This window comes from Lipotes vexillifer, unplaced genomic scaffold, assembly GCF_000442215.2.
Source record: "Lipotes vexillifer unplaced genomic scaffold, Lipotes_vexillifer_v1.1 scaffold961, whole genome shotgun sequence".
NCBI lineage: Eukaryota > Metazoa > Chordata > Mammalia > Artiodactyla > Lipotidae > Lipotes > Lipotes vexillifer.
Window position 1 is genome coordinate 274961 of NW_006776468.1, and position 20329 is coordinate 295289.

Consider the following 20329-nt stretch of genomic DNA (forward strand, 5'->3'; position numbering starts at 1 on the left):
GGTGGGGGGCAGTGCCGCTGCCTCCTCTTCTGTCACATCCTGATTTGGGTGTCTCTCAGCCACTGCAAGGCTCTGTCCTCTAGGAGGTCAGATTCTTCTGCCCACCTGGTTACTGAAGGTGGTGGACTCCCAACCTCTGAATCGCCACACCCATCCCGGAAGATGCCAGTCCAGCTTTCTTTCCCCCTTCTGGGCAGAGGACGCCTTATTTCCCTGCTTAGCTCCAGATTTCATCTCTGCCATTAAGAAGCCCCACTACTCCCACGTTGACACACATCTCCTTTGCTCCCAGCAGGACCCTGAAGTCCTGGAACGGTCTTCTTTAACATCCCTCGGGAGCCCAATAAACGCACACTGAAGGAATGAATTCATCCATTTATTCAACTTTCCCATGTATGAGAGCTTCTTTGATGGAGTGTCACGGAGGCCCTTAAGGGAGGGAGGGTTGGGGCAGGAACGTGCATAAAGCCTAGGAGGAGGTTTACAGTCTAGGCTTTATTTTAGAGTTGGGTAAAGAGGAGCTATTGAAGATTTCAGAGAGGACATAACTGGCCTTAGCCTGTGCAAAGTCTTGGGGGTAAGACAGCAGACAGGGAGTCAGGCTGGAGGTGATGCAGAAGTGATGAATACGGGGTGGCAGTGGTAGTATAGATTTAATGTTCTGAGCCAGGGATGGTGGTGGCACTTTGTCAGTTGAGACTTAGTTGGAGAAAGAAAGTCAGAACTCACACCTTGGGGTTGGAGGGAGAGGAGGAAAAGACCAATATGTGAGGGAGAGGGTGTTCAGCAGTTTCTTCATTCTTGGTTCAGGTGACCAAGGAGGATGGCCATCATTCCCTATCCATCCCTGGAGCCTTGTTCGGGGAGGAGCCTCCATCCTCCCCTCTCCCCCTGAGTTTTTAGCTTTGAGTCCAGGCTGAAACCAGAGAAGAACAAGGAGAGAAAAAAATGAGCTGAAAACTGAAGCAAAAGTCCACGGGGTGGGGAGCTAGAAGGCCCCCTTCAAGTAGCTCAGGCCTGGCAGCTTGTGCTGGGCTTGTGGAAGATTCCTCTCACAGATGCGAAATAATGCTGGAAGCAACCCGAGCACGTGTAGGGCTTGAGGAACTGCGGGGGCTGAGCCACCAGTGTCAACCCACTGCTCCACTCCAACCACACCCAAGGGCGGAGTGCGCTGGCTTCCCGGGTGAGGCCGAGTGGGACCGCGCAGGAGCAGTCCTGCCGGCCCGCGGCTGCCCCCTGGCGCCGACTCACTCCTCCCAAGGGCTCATGTCGGTGTCGATGGCCACACAGTTGTATGCAGCGTAGCGGAGCTTCTCCTCACACACCTTGGCACTGCAGGGGGCAGGGAGCTGATCAGCGCCAGGTGTAGAGGTCCCTCCTTCACAACCAGGGGCTTTGTGGCTCCAATTTTTGCACCCAGTACCTGAAGCCCTCCTCCACCCTAGGATGCCACCCTTCCCCGCCCCCCCCACGCCCCCCACTCCCCAGGCTGGAACCTAGGAAACCCACCTGGCATAGTGCGGTAGGAAGAGGGTGCTGGAGCAGGTGGAAGACTCAGGCAGCGCATCTGTGGTCTCATAGCTGGGGGCGTGGAGGGACCAGAGATCAGAAAGAATCGCAGGGGCACAGGGCAGGGGTCTGACACGTGAATATGTTTGTGGGGCAGGGCAGAAGGCCAGCCACAGCCTCTTTCGACTGGACCTCCCCTCCCCATCCTCACTCACCCCAGCTTGTCCGGGTAGATGTAGATCCGAGCTGGCAGACGGCTGCGGCCTGTGACAAAGCGCAGGAAGCGGCTCCGGTCCTCTAGATGGAGGAGAAGGAAATCAGTGCCCATGTGCTGATGGTGCAAGAAGTTCTTCAGCTTCCGCCCTGTCTCCGTATCCCAGGAGTGGAGTCCGAACCCAGACACTACTCTGCCCTTTCCACTGACCGTTGGTGAAGTTGTTCAGTGCCTCCCAGAAATACTGCACCCGTGTGTCAGATGGCTCGAAGTCCTCAAACCGGGCTGGTGGGGACAAAACCAGATGGAATTAATTCTTAGGTCCTTAAGCCCCACCCCGGGACTGCGCGGCCCCGCCCCACACTCACTGAGCTTGCGCAGAGCGTCCACAGTGACCTCTGGGTCCCCGCACACCTTCTTCTCCAACTCTTGCCACGTTAGCAAGTCCAGCACAGCCTGTGGCACCACCTTCAGCAGACCTGCTTGCATGGCTGACACCTGCGGAGGAGGGAAAGGGCCTGGCTGGGGAAGAGGGCACAACTCCCGGCTCAGTGTGTGGTGGGGACCCTTGGCCTCCACTCACGGAGACAATGTGTCTCTGTAGTTCACTGATCAGCAGGGATGTGGGGCAGAGGGATGGTGGGGGCCGGAATTCTTGGGACTGGGTTCTGGTGGCCTATCAGGCTGGGCTCTGGCTATAACGAGCCCAAAGCTCTCTGTTCCACTGGCCTCTGGGTAGTACCTGCTCCTTGCTCTCCTCTAGCCGTGCCTTCTGCACCAGTTGGATGAAACGGGAACGGTCCTCAAATCCCACCACGATGCCTGCACCCCCAGGGATCAGCTCCACCACCTGCTGGTCACTCAGCACAGTGGTGAACGTTAGCTCCTTTCCAAATTTGAACTCAAATGTCTCCTTGTCCATTCCTTCCATCACTTCCAGAAGCTTTACCTGGGGGTTGAAGAGAGGCAGGAAGGTCATCTTTTCATTGTGGAGACAGTCCTTGTTTTTCCTCAAGAAGCTCACAGGGAAGCAGGAGAGGCAGCCAGGCAAGGCAGTCCTCATGCAGGCAATGAGGGCAGTGAGGGGGTTAGTACAAGGGCTGTGAAAGCATCAAGACGATGCCTAACCGGGCTTGGAGATCAGGGAAGGTGTCCTGGAGGAAGTGGCAGCTAAGCTGAGACCCAAATGATGGCTGGGAATTGGCTGGGCCACCAGGAAGTCAGGAGAGAGAACATCTTGGAAAAAGGTGGAAAGAGCAAAAGGCCTTAGGAATCTGTCTGGCTGGAGCCTGATCATGAACCAGGTGTCCAGAGATACAGGGGTCATGTAAGGCCTTTCCAGACTCTGCATTTTATTCTAAGCCCAGAGTGGGTTTACTGAAGGTTTAAACAGGGAGAGTGAAATGAATTACTCTGGATGCTGGAGATCAGATGGGTAAGAATGGAGACAGGAACACTGACAACTTTTGCAGTCAGTGGTTGGGTCCGAAATGAAAGTGGCTGAACCAGAGGGAAAGTAGTGAGATGGAAGAAGTGGACAGATTCCAGAGGCAGATGTGACAGAATGTGGGAGGTGAGCGAGGAGGAGTGCAGAATGACCCTGAAAGGGCTTGGCATGGGGAGGGGTGGGTGGTGGTGCCACTGTGAGACAGGGAGCCCTAGAGGGCAGTAGACTGGGGAGAGGATGAAGAGTGTGTTGATCCTGAGGTGCCATCTTGGGACAGATGTCCAGCAGGTAAATGCATATACAGCCCCAGGCTTAGGAGAGAGGTTGGGGCTAGAGATAAAGAAGTGGGGGTCACCAGAATAGTGACAGTAGTTGAAGCTACTGGAGTACATGGGATTGGAGAGGGAGCATGTATGTGGTAAGAGAAGGTTCAGGACAGCCCTGGGGAGCAGCAACCTTGGGGGCTGGGCAGAGGAAACACTGGTTTTGGCCCTAACTCACCAGCACAGAGTCCACAGCTGGGAAGTCCTTGCTCCAGCTCACCTCCTCACCAGAGAGCTGCTTCCAAACGAAACCAGGCAGGGCCAGGACCTGGGAGACAAATACTACTGTCTTCTCACCCTGAGCTGCCCAGGTTTGGCTGGCTCTTCTTCCTTCCAAGAGCCAGGATTAATCTAGTGGGTGCAGAATAGGCTACTCACCAGGAACTCCTTACCCCGAAGGGCAGCCCCCATCAGCTGTCCGATCCACTCGTACTTGGCAAAGTCTCGGCAGGAGGGGTTGGGCACATACATATCCCGGGCCTCACCCGTGCCATTGCCCTGTCCCCGAGACAGAGCTGTCAGCACGGCATGGGATGGACCCTACTTTGTTGCCCCCAGATGACTCAGAGACTTCCCTGAACACCTTCCACTGGAGGCCCTGAATGATCCCTCTGAATATACAATGGCTCCTCCTTCCCTGCCTGTCCAGAGGCTGCCCCAGGCAACTCAGTCTCTCCTCTGCCCCCTCTCTAGCTTAGCCCAGTACCTGGGAGGTTCGCAGAGACAGAAGAACAGAAACTATTTGGGAGATAGGGATGGGAGATTACCTGGTTGGCCGTTCGGACAAAGAAGGGCAGAGGCACAGGGGTGTCCGCTGAGCTAGGGCACAGTTCTTCTGACATGTCTGCCAGGCTATCCCGGAAACCACCCCCTGAAATGACAGACAGATGCCCTCAGCTGGGGCACACAAGAGCCTCAGCCCCCATAATGGGGTAATAAGCAAGTCCCCTATCTGGTTAGCTGGTGATCTCAGAAGCCTCTACCACTCGAAGTAGGGCTGGACCCTTGTTATCGTCCCTCAGGGCCTCACCTTGGTCAATGATGCCTTCTGCAATGAATTTACACTCCCACCACTGGTCATAGCGCATGGGCCACCTGTAAGTAGGAGTGGGTCACTGTCACCACACTGGGCCAAGGCTCAGAATGATGCAACTGCCCAGAGTCCACCCAGGAGTAGGGGCTACAGAGGAGTAATGGTGAGAGAACCAGAGGCAGTGCGTGGGTATACACGTGTACATGTATACCCTGAGCAGGTCCCTCGCCCCCATGCCATACCTGTAGTCCAGGGGCTTTTCATACTTGTCAGAGGGCTTGAGGCCTTCATAAACCTGGGGGCAGGGGAAAGGGGAGGGAGTTGTGGGACAGTCTGTGTCAAGACCTGGCCCCACTCTTGCCCAAAGACCTTGCTTAGGTCCCTGTTGGCCCAGCCCCCTAGGCCCCTTACTGACCCTCCCTCAGTCTGACCCCAGGTGGTCCAAACCTGGGTGAAGACAGCGTTCTTGCAGGCAGGGTCCCTTAAGGGGCAGGCGCGGTGTTCCATGGCGAGGCGCCGGTTGATGTATAGGCGTGGCATGAAGCTGGGCTTGCTGCTCTCTGAGTCACGCAGGCACTGGGCCACCAGGCCTGGCCGCTGGCGTGACAGCAGCAGGAACTGCTTCACTTGCTGGGGAGGAGATGTGGCCAGACCAGGACCAGCAGGCAGTCAGCCTCTGTCCAGGCCCTGGAACCTTTCTCTATTCCTGGACCTAATCCCATGGTTCCAGTTCAAGCCTAGTCCATCCCTGGTCCTTGCCTCCAGTCTCTCCCTTAGTCTGGCCACCAGGGAGAGCTTTCTAAAACAAAAAATCCAACTTTGTCATTTCCTTACATAAAACCTTCCAGTGGCTCCACTGACCAGGAACAAAGTCTGGCGCCAGGGCCGTCTGCTACCAGGGCCTGCTTCCTATCCACCTTCTCCCAGCCTCATCCCCATGTCATACTCACATCTATGGGCAGGCTTCTCTCATGTCATTCTGAGCTGCTGGCAACTCCCAGTGTCCACCTTTTATGCAACCTGCCCTGTCCATGCTGTAACCTCTCCTCCCCGAGCTCTGTATATTTCATATGCTCTCTGGGGAATAGCACCCCAAACACGAAATTTTGACTATTTGTGTCTGGCTTTCTTCCTATGTTCCCAGGGCCCAGCAAAAGCCCAGGCCTAGAGTAGGTCTAAGAACTCTCTGATGAAGAGTGAACAACTGCCTGAGCAGAAAGGGGGTGCCCAATGCCAAGACCAGCACTGCATGTGTCAGGCTCACCTTAATCTCACTGAAGGTGCCCAGCGTGTGATCCCAGGCAGGTACCAGGTGGTGCAGGACGCTGTCTAGGATCTTTATGAATCTGGGGTGGGTGGGTAAAGATAACTGCAGCTAAAGAGTTTGGTATGGATGCAAGAGCCCTTCACTCCCCAACTTACAGGGACAGGAGAAGGCAAGGCCCAGGGACTGCTCTGCCTCTTGAAGTGGAACAGCTTACAGTATAAGACCTTGGGGGCCTCTTCTACACAGACATACAAGGCTCAGGATGGGGGACAAGGAAGGGCCTGACTGGCCCAGGGCCACAGCCACCTCTGCAGGAGAACAGCTCTGCGGTATAGCACTTCCGGATCAGTGCCTTCCAGGCGTGGATATCGCACCAGACTGGTGGGCTGGAACAGGTCTGCATTCAGCCCTAGTTCCCGCTGTCTAGATGACTTGATCTTGACCCCTCGAAGACGCACGTCAATCCCATCATCTGCAGGAAGGAGTTAGAGTGAGATCACTTACTGTGCCTGCTGCCTTTTTGGCCCTCAAACCTGAGAAAGGCTCCTTAATGCTCGGCCTTTTGTTACCCCTAGCCCCTAGAAACTTGGGACCTTTGGAATCCCCTCCTATAACCTGATTCTGATTATTATATTCTTTGCTAATTCCTGTGTCCACCACTATAGTTTGGGGATGCCTGAGGGTCCCAACTCCATTCCTCTTCCAGGTGAGCCCAAGCACTTCTATGGCTTTAAGGCAGCCCTCTTACCCAGCACCTTCCACCCGGCTTGGGGCCCAAAGCTTCAGATCCTAGAGTTAGTTCAGCTATCACCTTTACCTCAACTCCAAGCCCATTTCCTTCTCTCCACACTCACTGCCAGCTAATCCCCATCTACACACTGGGCTCCCTTTCCCTTCTTAGGGCCTTAAGCCCCACCTCGGCACTCGACGATGCGGATCTCGATGACTGGGAGGTGGACGGTCATGTCCTCCAGGACACAGACATCCCCGATCAGGGTCCTGAGAGGATGAACGTGAGGCACTTTGGAGACCCCTTGTCTTCAGGGATTGTTGGGGTCTCGCTCGAACTTTTGCTTCCAACGTGGGCCAGATCCTACTGTTTGGATCATGTCCCACCTCCCACCCCAGGCCAGTTCACTCACTCATCAATGCTCACGTCACTCAGCTTCTTCAGGTTGTCCCCTTCACCCCCATAGATCACCACCCGCTTAGGCATAAAGTTGTCATCTGTGGTATCCACCGTGAGTAGTAGCTTCCTAAGGGTTAAGAGTGTGCACGTGGGTCTTTTACACTCACAGGCATGTGGCTCACCCACCCTGTCCTACTCAGAGCCCACTCACTTCACAATGGTGCCCTTTTTCATGGTAAGCCGTACCCAGTGCTGGCACTGGGACCCATCGCTCTCCCAGTAGGTGTCCGCATTGCTGTCTGTCAGGCAGGACACATTGAACTCCTCCTGGGGAGGGGCAGAGAGGTGGAATCAGTGTTTACCCCCACTCCCTGCACTGGGGGTGTGCTTTGGGCCAGGGAGCACGAGAGAAAGTACAGTGGAGCTGGGTTAGAAGCACATCTGGTATGGGTGGAGGTGTCTAGGGGTTCCTACATGACTTCCAAGATGGGGGGGTTGGACTGAGTATGGCCTGTGGGGATTCAGATTTGGCCCTGGCCTAGAGGTGAGAGTTCTGGATCTAGCAAGATGTGACTACATCTTGCTTGGGGCGGGAGGAGTCCCAGCACCCACCGTGTAGGAGGAAACGTCTATGCTCTCCACATACTGCTTCACGCTACCCAGGTTCTCATCCTCCTTGCCCAGGTGGTCGTACAAGAAGTGGATCAGGTCCTCGTCGCACTCGTAGGTCCACGTCGGGGGCACATAGCTAAGCAACCCCAAGTCCCTAATTAGGTCGGGCCCAGACCTGGAGCTCCTTCCTCCCCATCCCATCCCAGCTCACTCACAGTAGCCTTTGTACAGCTTCTGTGTATGCCTCGGCCGGCTGAGGCCTTGATCCCAGGCGATGCGAGTATGTCAGGTCCACCACCTGTTCCCATCTGTGCGCACAGAATGGGGGACGGGATGCAGAGACATCAGCGAGCAGCAGGAGACCCTGGAGCCTTCTCCCGAGCTCTAGCTCCTCTAAAGTGCGCCTCCAGAAGCCCCACCCCAGCTCCCTTCAGGTCCCGCCCCTTTCTGCTGTAAACCCTGCCTCCGCTCCAGATCCCACCACCCGGGCTTTGCCACACTAGGGCACAGCAGTATGACAGCAAGCTCCGCCCCTCCCAGTGCAGGACCTGAGCACCGGGCGGTAGTCCACTCCAAAGAGCTGCTGCTGCCGTTGGAGGTGGTCTGGAGTGTCGATGGGTACGAGCCGGGCCCCGCCTTCTGCCGGGCGGCACACCAGCAGCCAGCCTTCGTCCAGCCCGCAGTCGCCCAGGTGTTCCGCCAGCTGCTCCTGCCGGGAAGCGCCAGACAGGGACAGCCGTCAAGGAACTGCCGGCGGCAAGCCCTGCCCAGCCCACGGCAAAGGGCACAGAACGCTAATGTCAGCTCAATATGGGGGAGGGGAGGGGAACAGCCAAGGGCTTCCCTGGTCCCGGGTCTTTTGCACCTTGGTCAGCTTCACCCAGAGCCCGTGGCCGTTGCACAGCTCCTCGCCCGTGGTGCGCACGCAAGCGCCGCGCCGGAGCTCGATGCTGTCGCGGGCGGCGCGGAGGGGCCCGGAGCCGGTACAAGTGGCCGGGCCCGTGGCTCCCACACGCAGCCCTGGGCCCTCCGCCTCCCACACTGGCAACAGCACGCGCGACGGTCCCGCCGGGTCCTTGTAAAGCTTGTAGAGCACCTCGCGCGGCACGAAAGCTAGCGCCGCCGGCAACGGCCGCCCAGCGCGGAGGCTCTTCGCTGCCTCCGCCAGGAAGCGCACGCGGCCCAGCAGCTGCCGCGGGGACTCTAGCGCCGCGCCCGGGCCCGGGCCCGCCATAGCGTGGTGGCCCAGGGAAGCCCAGGGGCGACCCGGCCCCAGGAGCTTCTGCAGGGAAGACTGACTAAGCTTCCCATCACCTTCAGCCCCGCCTTCGGCCAGCCTTCGCCGTAAGTTCTGGACTAAACGCCCCTCACGTTCCCGCCGTATTGTCCTGTGTACTCGGATACTTAATCCTGTTACCTGTTTCTGTGCCTCCCGCTCAGCCAACCAGACCCAAGTTCAGTAGTAGTTTCTACATGATCAATCTATCCACTCCAAATCCCATTACTTCTACCATTTAATCCCCACTGCTACTACCCCATTCAAGCCACCATCCATCCTATCTGGCCCGGAAAGTTGCAACAGCTATTTCTCAGATCCTCCAGCCTTCTGTTTTGCCTCCGTGCCCTCAGTAAGTCACACTACAACCAGAAGAATCTTTAAAAATCTGTTAGATATCTTCTCAGGCTCCCCATCCTAGGGGCAGTGTGACTGAAACGTTTCGGAAAATAACCCCCTCCCCAGCTTGGCTGCTGACAGGAGTCTTGAGTCATTTAGGCTTGATCCTGGTAGTTACTCCTAATCCCGGGACACTGGTGATCATTATCCAGTTTCTCCCAGTAATTCTGAACCAAACGAGAGGAAAGGCTGATGTGGTTAGGGAGGAGGCAAAAAAACATGGACAGAAGCTGCTGGTGAAGTATAATCATGGAGGAAAAGGCAACTTGGTCCCGCCCCATTTCTTTTAAAAGTTTACTGAGATATAACTCACATCATATAATTCACCCATTTAAAGTGTACTACTCACTGGTTTTTGATATATTACATTAATTTAAAAAAATAGTGGAAAATATATATAACAAAATTTGCAATCTTAACCGTTTTTTAAATGTATAATTATCTATTTCCAATACTTTTCATTACCCCAAACAGGAAACTCTGTACCATTTAAGCAATGACTCCTCATTGCCCCCACTCCCCAGTCCCTGGTAAACTCTATTCTACTTTCTGCCTCTGAATTTGCCTATTATAGATATTTCATATAAGTGGAACCATACAGTATTTGTCCTTTTGTGTCTGTCTTATTTAACTTAGCATGTTACAACAATGTTGTAGCATGTATCAAAATAATTTATTTTTATGGCTGAGTAATATTCCATTGTGTATACACACACACACACACACACACTACATTTTGTTTATCTGTTCGTTGATGGACACGGGTGGAAAGTTTGTTTTGATATAGTTTTCAAATAATTGAAGTTATCAAGAAAGAAATAAATGATCCCATGTAATTATGACAGTTTTCCATTTTTTTCTCCTTAATAAGTTGGGAACACAGTGCCTCTCTTCCCTTCTCTCCAAGCTATTTGTATGCTATTACACTACTACAGGATAAAGTGAACAAATGCACTTAACAAAGACCTGCATGACCTGGACTCTGCAGACAGCTCTAGCCTCTTTAATTCCACCAGCTTGATCTTGTTTCCCATTAAGCCATTTGCTCTTTTTCGTCTTCTCTTTACACATGCCGTTCCCTCTGCTTGGAATACCCCACTGCTTTCCCCAGTTAAATGGAGCCCTTGCTACTTGCTTCTAGCTCTTTCCCTTTAAAACATTTACTATTGAGGGCTTCCCTGGTGGCGCAGTGGTTGAGAGTTGCCTGCCGATGCAGGGGATATGGGTTCGTGCCCCGGTCTCGGAAGATCCCACATGCCGCAGAGCGGCTAGGCCCGTGAGCCATGGACGCTGAGCTTGCGCGTCCGGAGCCTGTGCTCCGCAACGGGAGAGGGCACAACAGTGAGAAGCCCGCGTACCGCAAAAAACAAAACAAAAAACATTTACTATTGTGATTGCTGACTTCTCTGTTTCCGCATCAGTCTGTAGCTCCTTAAAGGAAGGAAATGTCTTGTTCTCCACTGTAATCTCTGCACCTATTGTAGTGCCCGCCTCTTTCTAGGTAATATAAATATTTAATTATTTCAGTTCCCTGTACAACTTGGGTCCATAATTCACCATATGCCTGGTTGGGCCAGGCATAAAATTGTTAAAATCGTGAAGAGTGGGAGTGAAAGTGAGACCTGGGACGAGTCTGCCGGGATTCCCAGGCCGTCAGAGGACAGCAAATTTCTCACGCCACGTGAAGTGTAGTTACAGCGAAGTTCTTTTGTGGGGGGAGGGGTAGGGAGGTGTTTGTTGTTGCGTCGCTACAGAGGACTTTACGGTGAAGAGACCTAGGGGGTCCTACGGGCAGCAGCCGGGGCAGCCCGGGAGCCGTTTCTGGAGTCTGATCATGTGACTTTCAACATGGCGACAGCCTTGGCTCATTCCAGGAAGGGGCGGAGCCTGGGCAGGGGGCAGGCTCAGAATTAGTCTACAGCTGGGGCTGTGCTCGCGTTTACTGACAACTTATCATGGAGGCGAACGAGTGTGGGTGAGTTCTCTGTGCCACCACGCAGTGTGGCCATACGGGCTTCTGACCTGAGTCTTTCAGCTCAGGAATCTGTCCCTATACCCCTCTTCCCCAGCCCCGGAGAACCCAAGTCTCTGGAATCCCAAATCCTCCAACCATGGATTCCTGAGATGTTCATCCCAGGGACCGCCTAGCTGGACTGCGTACCCCAGACCTTTATTTAGGAGATGCCGTCTGGACTTCCTAATCCTCAACTAAGATCCCTTTTTCGGACTGTCAGCTCTGATCCCCCCCCATGACCATCCCCCAGCCTGGAGATCTTCCAGCCCCAAAACCAGCCCACTGGTACCCTTGTTCCTGAGATTTTTTTGGTCCAAAGACCCCCCAAACTCTCCTAACTGGACTTTCGTCCCCTCCCCCCGCCCACTCTCTCCCAGTCCCTCCAGTGGCTTTGAGCCTGGGGAAGCTGCGACTATGTGTAGGGTAGAGGCCCCGGCACCGGCCCTTCTAGTCCTGTACACCACCTGATAGAGGGGAGGTGGAATCGGCGGGGAGTCACAGCTTGGTAGCTAGTCTGGAGAAGACAGATAGCTGTGCTGGACTGTATCCGCCTTTAGAACCCGAGCCCTGCCCAACCCCCAGCCTGGTTTACTGACACCTACCCTACCCACTCCTGATCTCCAGACCTCAGGGTTTCCCGGAGCTGAAGAATGACACCTTCCTGCGAGCAGCCTGGGGAGAAGAAACAGACTACACTCCTGTTTGGTGCATGCGGCAGGCAGGCCGCTACTTACCAGGTCAGGATCAGGGCCTCGGAGTCTAGGTAAAACTCTGGAGGGTGAAAAGTTTTTGAGGGGCAGAGGAGGGCTCTGGAGGTTCCTCAAGGCTAAGCCCTGCTTTCCCTTTTTTGTCCGCAGAGTTTAGGGAAACTCGGGCTGCTCAGGACTTTTTCAGCACCTGTCGCTCCCCAGAGACCTGCTGTGAACTTACTCTGCAGGTGAGGGGTCCACAAAAGAGGGAGATATTTATGCTGTCAGCTCGCCACCTAGCAATCTGTCTTCTGTTTCTTATAGCCACTGCGTCGCTTCCCTCTGGATGCTGCCATCATCTTCTCCGACATCCTTGTTGTACCCCAGGTACCTGCTCAAATCTGATTCTTGAATGGGTAACAAAGGGAAAAGACAGTCAAGGTTCAAGATAAGCACTTATCCTTATGGGACAGAGGGAAAAACAGGCTGAAAGAGATGGAGTTTGGCTGAGTTTTATTCTCCTTTTCCTCCTTCTTGGCATGGGTTGAACAGATCTCCTCCTCCTGGAGTTACAGGTTGGGAACCTGGACGTTTTCTTCCCCACCAGGCACTGGGCATGGAAGTGACCATGGTGCCTGGCAAAGGGCCCAGCTTCCCAGAGCCATTAAGAGAAGAGCGGGATTTACAGCGCCTCCGGGATCCAACAACAGTGGCCTCTGAGCTGGGCTATGTGTTCCAGGCCATCACCCTCACTCGACAACGTCTGGCTGGGCGTGTGCCACTGATTGGCTTTGCTGGTGCCCCGGTAATATGGAACAGGGCAGGGACTTGGGCTTGGAGAAATTACTCTGGCAGGTCTGGGTGCAGACAAGGGAAGGAAGTGTCTATCTGGCTTCTGCCTTTTGCAGTGGACTCTCATGACATATATGGTTGAGGGTGGCGGCTCAAGCACCATGGCTCAGGCCAAACGCTGGCTTTACCAGAGACCTCAGGCCAGTCACCAGCTGCTTCGCATCCTCACTGATGCTCTCGTCCCATATCTGGTGGGACAAGTGGCTGCTGGTGCCCAGGTAAGTCCTGAGGGAGAGACAAATAGGCTGGGGTTTCGTCTTTATTTATTTTTGGCTGCGTTGGGTTTTCGTTGCTGCGCGCGGGCTTTCTCTAGTTGTGGCGAGCGGGGGCTACTCTTTGTTGCGGTGCCTGGGCTTCTCATTGTGGTGGCTCCTTTTGTTGCAGAGCATGGGCTCTAGGCGCGCAGGCTTCAGTAGTTGTGGCACGCAGCCTCAGTAGTTGCGGCTCGCGGGCTCTAGAGCACAGGCTTAGTAGTTGTGGCGCACGGGCTTAGTTGCTCCACGGCATGTGGGATATTCCCGGACCAGGGCTTGAACCCGTGTCTCCTGTATTGGCAGGCGGATTCTTAACCACTGCACCACCAGGGAAGCCCTGGAGTTTAGTCTTTAAGGACCAGAAACAATACAGTTCCTTATACCTGTGAGGGTAGGTGTCTCAATACCAGGCACAAAAGAAGCTTGGCATGAAATGATCTGGCTGGAGCAGCTAAGCCCAGACACTGGCAGGAGGGCTTAATGCTCTGTGTATTCAAAGACCAAACCTAGCACTGGGATCTGGAGAAGGCAAAACTTTTTGACTGGAACTGGGCTTATAGGCTTAGGTAGTCTCAGGGGTTGAAGTCACTTGGGGAAAACTGAAGGAAAACTGAGGCACATTCTGTATGTGGGGCCCGAGATACTTCCTCTTTGTGTGTTATGCATTTCTTTTCTAACTGTAGGCGTTGCAGCTCTTTGAGTCCCATGCAGGGCATCTTGGCCCACAACTCTTCAGTAAGTTTGCACTGCCCTACATCCGTGATGTGGCCAAGCGAGTGAAAGCCGGGCTGCAGGAGGCAGGCCTGGCACCAGTGCCCATGGTAAGGATGGGGTTCAGATGAGTGAAGGTGGGCCTGTGGAACTAGCAGGTTAAGTCCTGCATGGACCTAAGTGACCACTGGAGGGCAGAAGCACAACTGAGCTATATTAGGAGGTATAGCAAAGCCCTCGGCAGCCTGAGATTTGCCCTTTCCCCCAGATCATCTTTGCTAAGGACGGACATTTTGCCCTGGAGGAGCTGGCCCAGGCTGGCTACGAGGTAGTTGGGCTTGACTGGACAGTGGCCCCAGAGAAAGCCCGGTGAGTGATGGAAGGTGCTGTGGAGGGGATGCAACTGCCATATGTGCAGTCACCAGAACAGGGCACTGACTCTACTTCCAGGGACTGCGTGGGAAAGACGGTGACCCTGCAGGGCAACCTGGACCCCTGTGCCTTATATGCATCTGAGGTAACAACCAGGTCCCTGTGTGTGTCTGTGTTTGTTTCTGTGCACTCGCATGGTTCTGGATATGGTTGTGTTTATTACTATGTGTGTGCTTCTATTATCTGTTTATCCCTCCCCTCTACTCCACTCATACCATGTGAACTCTAGGAAGGCAGGAGTTTCTTCTCAATGATTTTGTTCATTTGTGTTTTCTTAGCGCCTGGACCATACTAGGCACCCGATAAAGTTTTTTGAATGACTGTATGAGTAACACTGAGTAGAAGCATGCCTACATGTATGTGTGTCACTATTATGTATAGGGAGGACAGAGGTGTGCTGGCCCCCCCTGTAGCCAGTGCCCTGTTGGTCCCCCCAGGAGGAGATTGGGCAGTTGGTGCAGCAGATGCTGAATGACTTTGGGCCGCGGCGCTACATTGCCAACCTGGGCCACGGACTTTACCCTGACATGGACCCAGAACATGTGGGAGCCTTTGTGGATGCCGTGCACAAACACTCACGTCTGCTTCGACAGAATTGAGCATAATCCTTTTATCTGAAGTACCACTAACACAGATGATTGTTTCCAGGAGAATAAAAGTTCCAGAGTTGGAGTCTTGCGTGTGGTTTTGTTTGTGAAAGATCTGTGCCCTTATCCTCAGTTCCTTCTTAGCCTCTTCCTTCCCTGGGCCTCTTTCTGCATCCTCTCCCACAAGTCATGGGACCTCGGGTATCAGTGAATATGTATGTAGGACTTAATGTCAGGACCTTTACCACCATTTTGCTCTCAGATCTCCAAGCCCCAGAGCTACATGGGGCTGTGCAGATCTTCCTAGGAGCTAGAGCTGTGACATTTGCAGGGAAATGGGGTGCCTATAGCATATGAGGCCAAATTGACAGGGCTTTGCATCTGGGGAGGGAAGGGTGTATAGATCAGAGTGGGACACAGGGCCAGTTGCCCTGCATTCTTTTCTGCGCATACCCTCTAATTTTCTCAGTATCTTGCTGTTTCTGCTTTTCATGGTGGTACCTACTTCCTGGGATCAGGCTCTGACAGGCCTGTGAGCTCTGGAGAGGGGTGTGGTGCAGTAGGAAATTCTTCATTTGTCATTCCACATCTTAGACCATTAGGAACCCACTGTGCTATATAGCCTAACCAGCTCCCTGTCCCAGCCAGGTGATGGAGAAGAGAGAAGGGCCCCATTTATTGAAAGAACACAATTTCTGATTTTAGAAAAATGATCTTTTCTGTGATCCAGGATTTATTCATAGAAAAGCACTGTGAGTTCACACACTTGCTAAAAAACGGCAATTGTGATACAGAAATGGGAGTGGCATTGTCTTTTTTTTTTTTTTTTTTTTTTTAAACCAACCTATTGGGCTGAGAGGTTGTTGGGCCCGTAGCTGGACGGTGAGACTTTGGTAGCCACAAACGGCAAATGCAACTTACTGGTTAGTGTGGAGAAAGAAAAAGTGACACAAACAGTTTGTCAAAGACAGGAAAGTAAAGCAGACAAAGAGGTCCTTGGTTCACACTCTAACTATACCACCCCTTCCCTGTCACACCCCACCCTCTACTGGGGAACTAAAACATGAAACAGTAACCACCAAGACACTGGCATCTAAATGAGTCTTCCGAATGCCTGTGCTACCTCCTATTACAATTCCAGGCTGAGCAGAGGGGTCAGGAAGGTAGCAGGAACATGATACACTGTGGAGGTCAGCCAGGGCTAAGACAGGGGTTGCCCACTAGAGCTAGAAACTAGTCAGAAAGGAAAAGGCCAAATGCATTCCAGCCACAGCCTCCAAACCAATGACCAATGGGACTGTGACAGAAGCAGGCAGAGGAAGCTTGAGGTAGAAAGGCAGGGGAAGAAAGCAAGTACAGGGTAAGAAGAGAAATGTGGCACTGAAGGAGCCACTCAGGGCAGAGGGAGACTAGTGCTTAGAAGCCTGTTTGGTGAGACAATGGTGAATAAAGGAGGCACAGAGATGAGGAACATGTTTAGCTGGTGAGAGAATAAGAGAAATGGGGATGAGAGATCTGGCAAAAAGAGAAGGGACACATTCAGGCAGATCCTCAAACATGAATTCACAGACAAATCTACATGTGGAAATATACACAGTTACACACAGACACGGACATGTTTATACACATGCACTTACGTGTGCCCAGATACACAAACACTACACATGCATTGACAAACATCAACACACACACACACACACACACACAGATATGTATTTTTATATGTTCACAAATGTGTATACCCTCACACACAAACCCACCATCCAGTACAGAGACATGTCTTTACACAGACACAGACCTGACACAGATACACATAAATATACATGTGCACATGCAGGCATGCACAGATATATTTATGCGCACAGATGCACGTACATAGCCATCCAGATCCACACACACACAAGTGTAATTAGAGATGAAACCAGATGCTGTCTAACACAAAGGTGACCAGAGAAGATGAACATTATAAGCCCAGTGGCCTCCCAGACCTTCACCTTCTCCCTGCCCTTGTTTCTCAGGAGCTTGGCAGGCTCCCAGAGAGAGAGGCTGTGTGAAGCAGGAGCAAGAGCTCCTGTGTCCTCATGGCTTCGTGAGGTGAAAGTCTAAGTCAAGACCGGGCCCTGCTCCTCACCCATCACCGGGCTGTCAATGCCCATCTGCAGGCCGGGGTTTCTGCATAGACTAGACTTGGGGTTTACTCTAATGGCCATTTTTCTCTCTGCCACCCCCACTCTTCCACTGCCAATAGCATATCCTCTGCAAGGGAAACCTGAGAAACGGTTGTGAATCTCCTCAGAAAACAAGCCTATCTTCCCACCCACAGCTACCCATCAGATTAGAACCAGAATTATAAATAGTTACAATTTTACAATGTAATTGGCAACACATATACTATAGTATTTACAGTACCATAAATGCTTCTGTTTCTCTGGTTAAGCAATCCCTGAGACGGAACAGTGTTCTGTGTTTGCCAAGGAGAGAGGGCCAATGCCCAGGACACGCAGGATAGTGGGGCGTGAGGTGTCATGTGTGGGGTTTCTGATCGGTCTGCAGGGCCCAGCTCCTCCAGGAAGAGTGGGCTGTCGTGAGAACCTTGACAAGGCATGTTGGCTAGAGTTGGACTCTCCCCATGCTTAGCCCTGTGGTCCTCTGGCTTCAGCCACAGGTGCTCAGAGTCCTCTCAGGGTGGACAAATGTTTGTGTCCTTGGCCTGACCGGATGATACCTGGGAGTGCAGGATGCCCCAGCAGTGAGCTATCTGCTCTCTCAGCCAAAGCGCTCTCGCACCAGCAGCATCAGCTTCTTCTTGCCTTTGTAGATTTGTTTCAGGTTGTCGATGAACTGGGCAAACTGCAGGTGGCCATCCTGCGGCAGCAGGAAGGTCTCCCGGGCCTTGCTCAGAAACTCAATGAACTCTCCGTAGTGGCGAGGGCTGATGTGTGTCAGGCGCGAGTGTGTGGTGTTGATATAGGCATTGATGGTGGCGTCCAGCAGCTGGCGCAGGGGAGCTTTGTCGGTGGACATAAGCTTTCCCGAGCTGCGGCGGCCTGGGATGCCGGCCAGGCCAGGTGCAGTGACCGTGCAGCGCCGTAGGATGTCTGAAAGCACTGTGGCACAGTGCACACTCTTCACCACCAGGGGAATCAGGGCCGCCAGCTCATTCTTGCCCAGGGAGTGGCTGAGGGCACACGCCCAGAGCACATCGTTGATGGCCGGGTGGGTGTCCTGGTTGTAGGCCAGGTTGAGATGGCTCATGGCCAGTGAGGCCAGCTTGAAGGCACGTAGCGGGTAGCCACGGAGCTCCATGTAGCGGGCGATGGTGAACAGCTGTGAGTGAGTCATGCCGCCAGCAGCAGCATCAATGGCAATCTGGTAGGCTGCTTCAAAGGCGATGTGGTCCTTCTCACAGAGTGTAAGGGCCGATAGGGCGCAGCTCTGTGGATCCTTCATAGCACACTGCAGGGCCAGCGTGCGAGCACAGCTAGCCAGCTCCTCCCGCTGTGGATAGTCAAGACTGAGGCGCAGGATAGTGGTGTGGGATACGGCTGTGGCAGCCACAATGCTGGTAGCCTCGGTGGGGGTGAAGAGTGTGTACCAGCTCTGCAGGATGCTCACCAGGGCCTGCACACCTGTCAGGGAGAGCCTGAGCTCAGCAGTGGCCATCCGGGTCCTGATCCAGGTCTGCCCAGACTACCGTTTGGGGTCAGAACTTGGCCTGCAGAGACGAGTTCTCCCTCCTTCTCAGCATCCTTGAGATGATCTGAGGCAACCAGGGCAAGGGGAACAACCCAGACACCCAGACCCTGTTTGGGGTCTCTTCCCATCCCTTCCTTCCCCAGGTGAGAGTGTTGAAGGTTTCTGCAGGTGCTCTAAGCCCCTCACAAGGATGAAGCAACACAGCCTGTGGTTTGCCTGCCCCAAGGCAGTAGTCGCAGATCTGACTGGGGGTTCTAGCTGAAGTGGGGCCTCTCAGGGTAGAGTCTTGTCCTGGGGCTTTGGGCTCTAGATGGGGTCCCGAGCCTCCAAGTTGTCTGGGGTTTCTCAGAATCATGGACAGGGACTGGGACCAAACCATTGGGCCAACTACCTCCCAAGGCTACACTTGAGTACTTGTGGCTGAAAATTCACTCTCTCAGAATGTCTCTGATCAGAGGGTCAAAGTGCTGCTGACATCAGGGTATGGTCCAAGCAGTGAGGGCAGAGTTTGGTCAGGCTGAACAGAGGCCATCTTCTCCTACCAGCAGCCTCATCCTTTCCTAGCCATCAGTAATAGGAATATGACAGCTCTAAATTCGTCATCCTGTCCCAAGTGTAGGGCCTAGGAATCCTTTCCCCTGGGGGTACAGGGAGCTGGGAGACTCACCCACTTCTGTAGCACATGTCACCAACCACCGCACCATCTCCCGGCGCCTCCAGTTAAGGGTTGATAAGGTCATCCTCATCACCTGGGCAAAAAAGCAGCCTTCCCAGTTGGCTAAGCATAATTGCTATAACCTCCCCCTCCCCACTCCCCCTTGCCATTCATTTATGCAACAAGTATTTATTGGTGCCTTAAACAGCCATCTCTCCCCGATAACTACAGATGGGTTTGTTTAATTTCTGCCCCACCCCTGCTACCAATCAGATAGAACACTCCTCTGATGACCTGTAATGAATAAAGCCCTTATTACCACACCTTGTTTGACTTGGAAGAATGGGGGTGGGGTAGGGAGAAGACGGGGACCCTGTGGAGCCTAAGGCTACACTGCTTAACTGGCCGTAACTTCAAAACAGAGGCCAATGTTGAGTCCTTACCTTGTGTCTAGCCTAGAAGCTGTGTCCTGGGGACAGAGAAAGAACCAGTCCTGGCCCATGCCCACTCCAGTCCCCGTGGGATCTTATCTTCTACCAGTTGTCACTAGGCCAGAAGTCTAAAGTGGGGATGGCCCGCTTGTCCTCCATACCTGTAACCCCAGCTCCAGGGCCACGTTGAGCAGGGTGCTGTCTGTACTACTGTCCGTGGGTGTAGCAATCTTGAATGCATCTTGGGCCAGTTTGAAGATGAGGGAGGAAGAATGGATGTGCTTCTGTATTGCTTCCAGGATTGTGCGGAGCCTCAGAGTGTCTCCTACAGGTGCCGAGAGAAGGGGCAGGGACAAGGTCTTCTTTAACGCTTCCCTGAACAGTCAGCTGATCACAACAGGTACTGGTTGAACTGGCGGCTATCAATGCACTGAGTGCTTCTGAAGGCCACCATCTCTTCTGGGTCGTCAAGCTCTGTCTCCACTGAACCCACTGGAGGCTCCTTCCTTTCCCAGGCACCCACATGAATTCACCTCTCTCCACCTTTTCATCTGCCTCTACCCCTCACCCTCTTTTCCCTCAGGATCTTTAGGTCCCAGAAGTCATTTTCTAGAACACCTGAATTTTGAGAGCTACTTATACAGGAGAAGGAAGCCACATTATTGCCAACAAAGTATGCCAGTCCCATAGTTTGTTCCCCAGTACAGCTCCCTGGAGCAAAAAGGAGCTGGGCCACCACTTCCTATCCAGTAGGCAAGTATGAGTGCACAGAGTTAAGGAATACATTGCAGGAATG

At 53.4% G+C, this 20329-nt stretch overlaps 3 protein-coding genes across 3 annotated transcripts in view; 1 reads left to right on the forward strand and 2 right to left on the reverse strand.

Annotated features, from left to right (window-relative positions):
* Nucleotides 1-1250: 1250 nt before the first annotated feature.
* On the reverse strand, nt 1251-8771 carry HECTD3 (HECT domain E3 ubiquitin protein ligase 3). The gene is made up of 21 exons (XM_007450356.1): nt 8403-8771; nt 8086-8246; nt 7753-7845; nt 7538-7673; nt 7137-7252; nt 6939-7052; nt 6713-6795; nt 6103-6268; nt 5794-5875; nt 4977-5159; nt 4772-4824; nt 4527-4591; nt 4264-4367; nt 3875-3994; nt 3675-3764; nt 2469-2675; nt 2095-2224; nt 1937-2011; nt 1728-1809; nt 1513-1584; nt 1251-1335 (listed from the first exon to the last, which is right to left on the reverse strand). The coding sequence occupies exons 1-21, from the start codon at nt 8769-8771 to the stop codon at nt 1251-1253; spliced, it is 2586 nt and encodes an 861-aa protein (XP_007450418.1).
* Nucleotides 8772-11035: 2264 nt separating this feature from the next.
* On the forward strand, nt 11036-14837 carry UROD (uroporphyrinogen decarboxylase). The gene is made up of 10 exons (XM_007450357.1): nt 11036-11187; nt 11851-11963; nt 12084-12163; nt 12240-12302; nt 12523-12720; nt 12824-12985; nt 13705-13842; nt 14001-14101; nt 14183-14249; nt 14602-14837. The coding sequence occupies exons 1-10, from the start codon at nt 11168-11170 to the stop codon at nt 14761-14763; spliced, it is 1104 nt and encodes a 367-aa protein (XP_007450419.1). The 5' UTR covers nt 11036-11167; the 3' UTR covers nt 14764-14837.
* A 2680-nt stretch (nt 14838-17517) lies between these two features.
* Nucleotides 17518-20329, reverse strand: part of ZSWIM5 (zinc finger SWIM-type containing 5) — a 264541-nt gene continuing 261729 nt past the window's right edge. The window contains exons 13-15 of the mRNA XM_007450379.1: nt 19695-19858; nt 19115-19196; nt 17518-18380 (exon numbers count right to left, since the gene is read on the reverse strand). Coding sequence (XP_007450441.1) covers nt 17518-18380; nt 19115-19196; nt 19695-19858 — 1109 coding nt within the window. The remainder of the gene's footprint in view (nt 18381-19114; nt 19197-19694; nt 19859-20329) is intronic.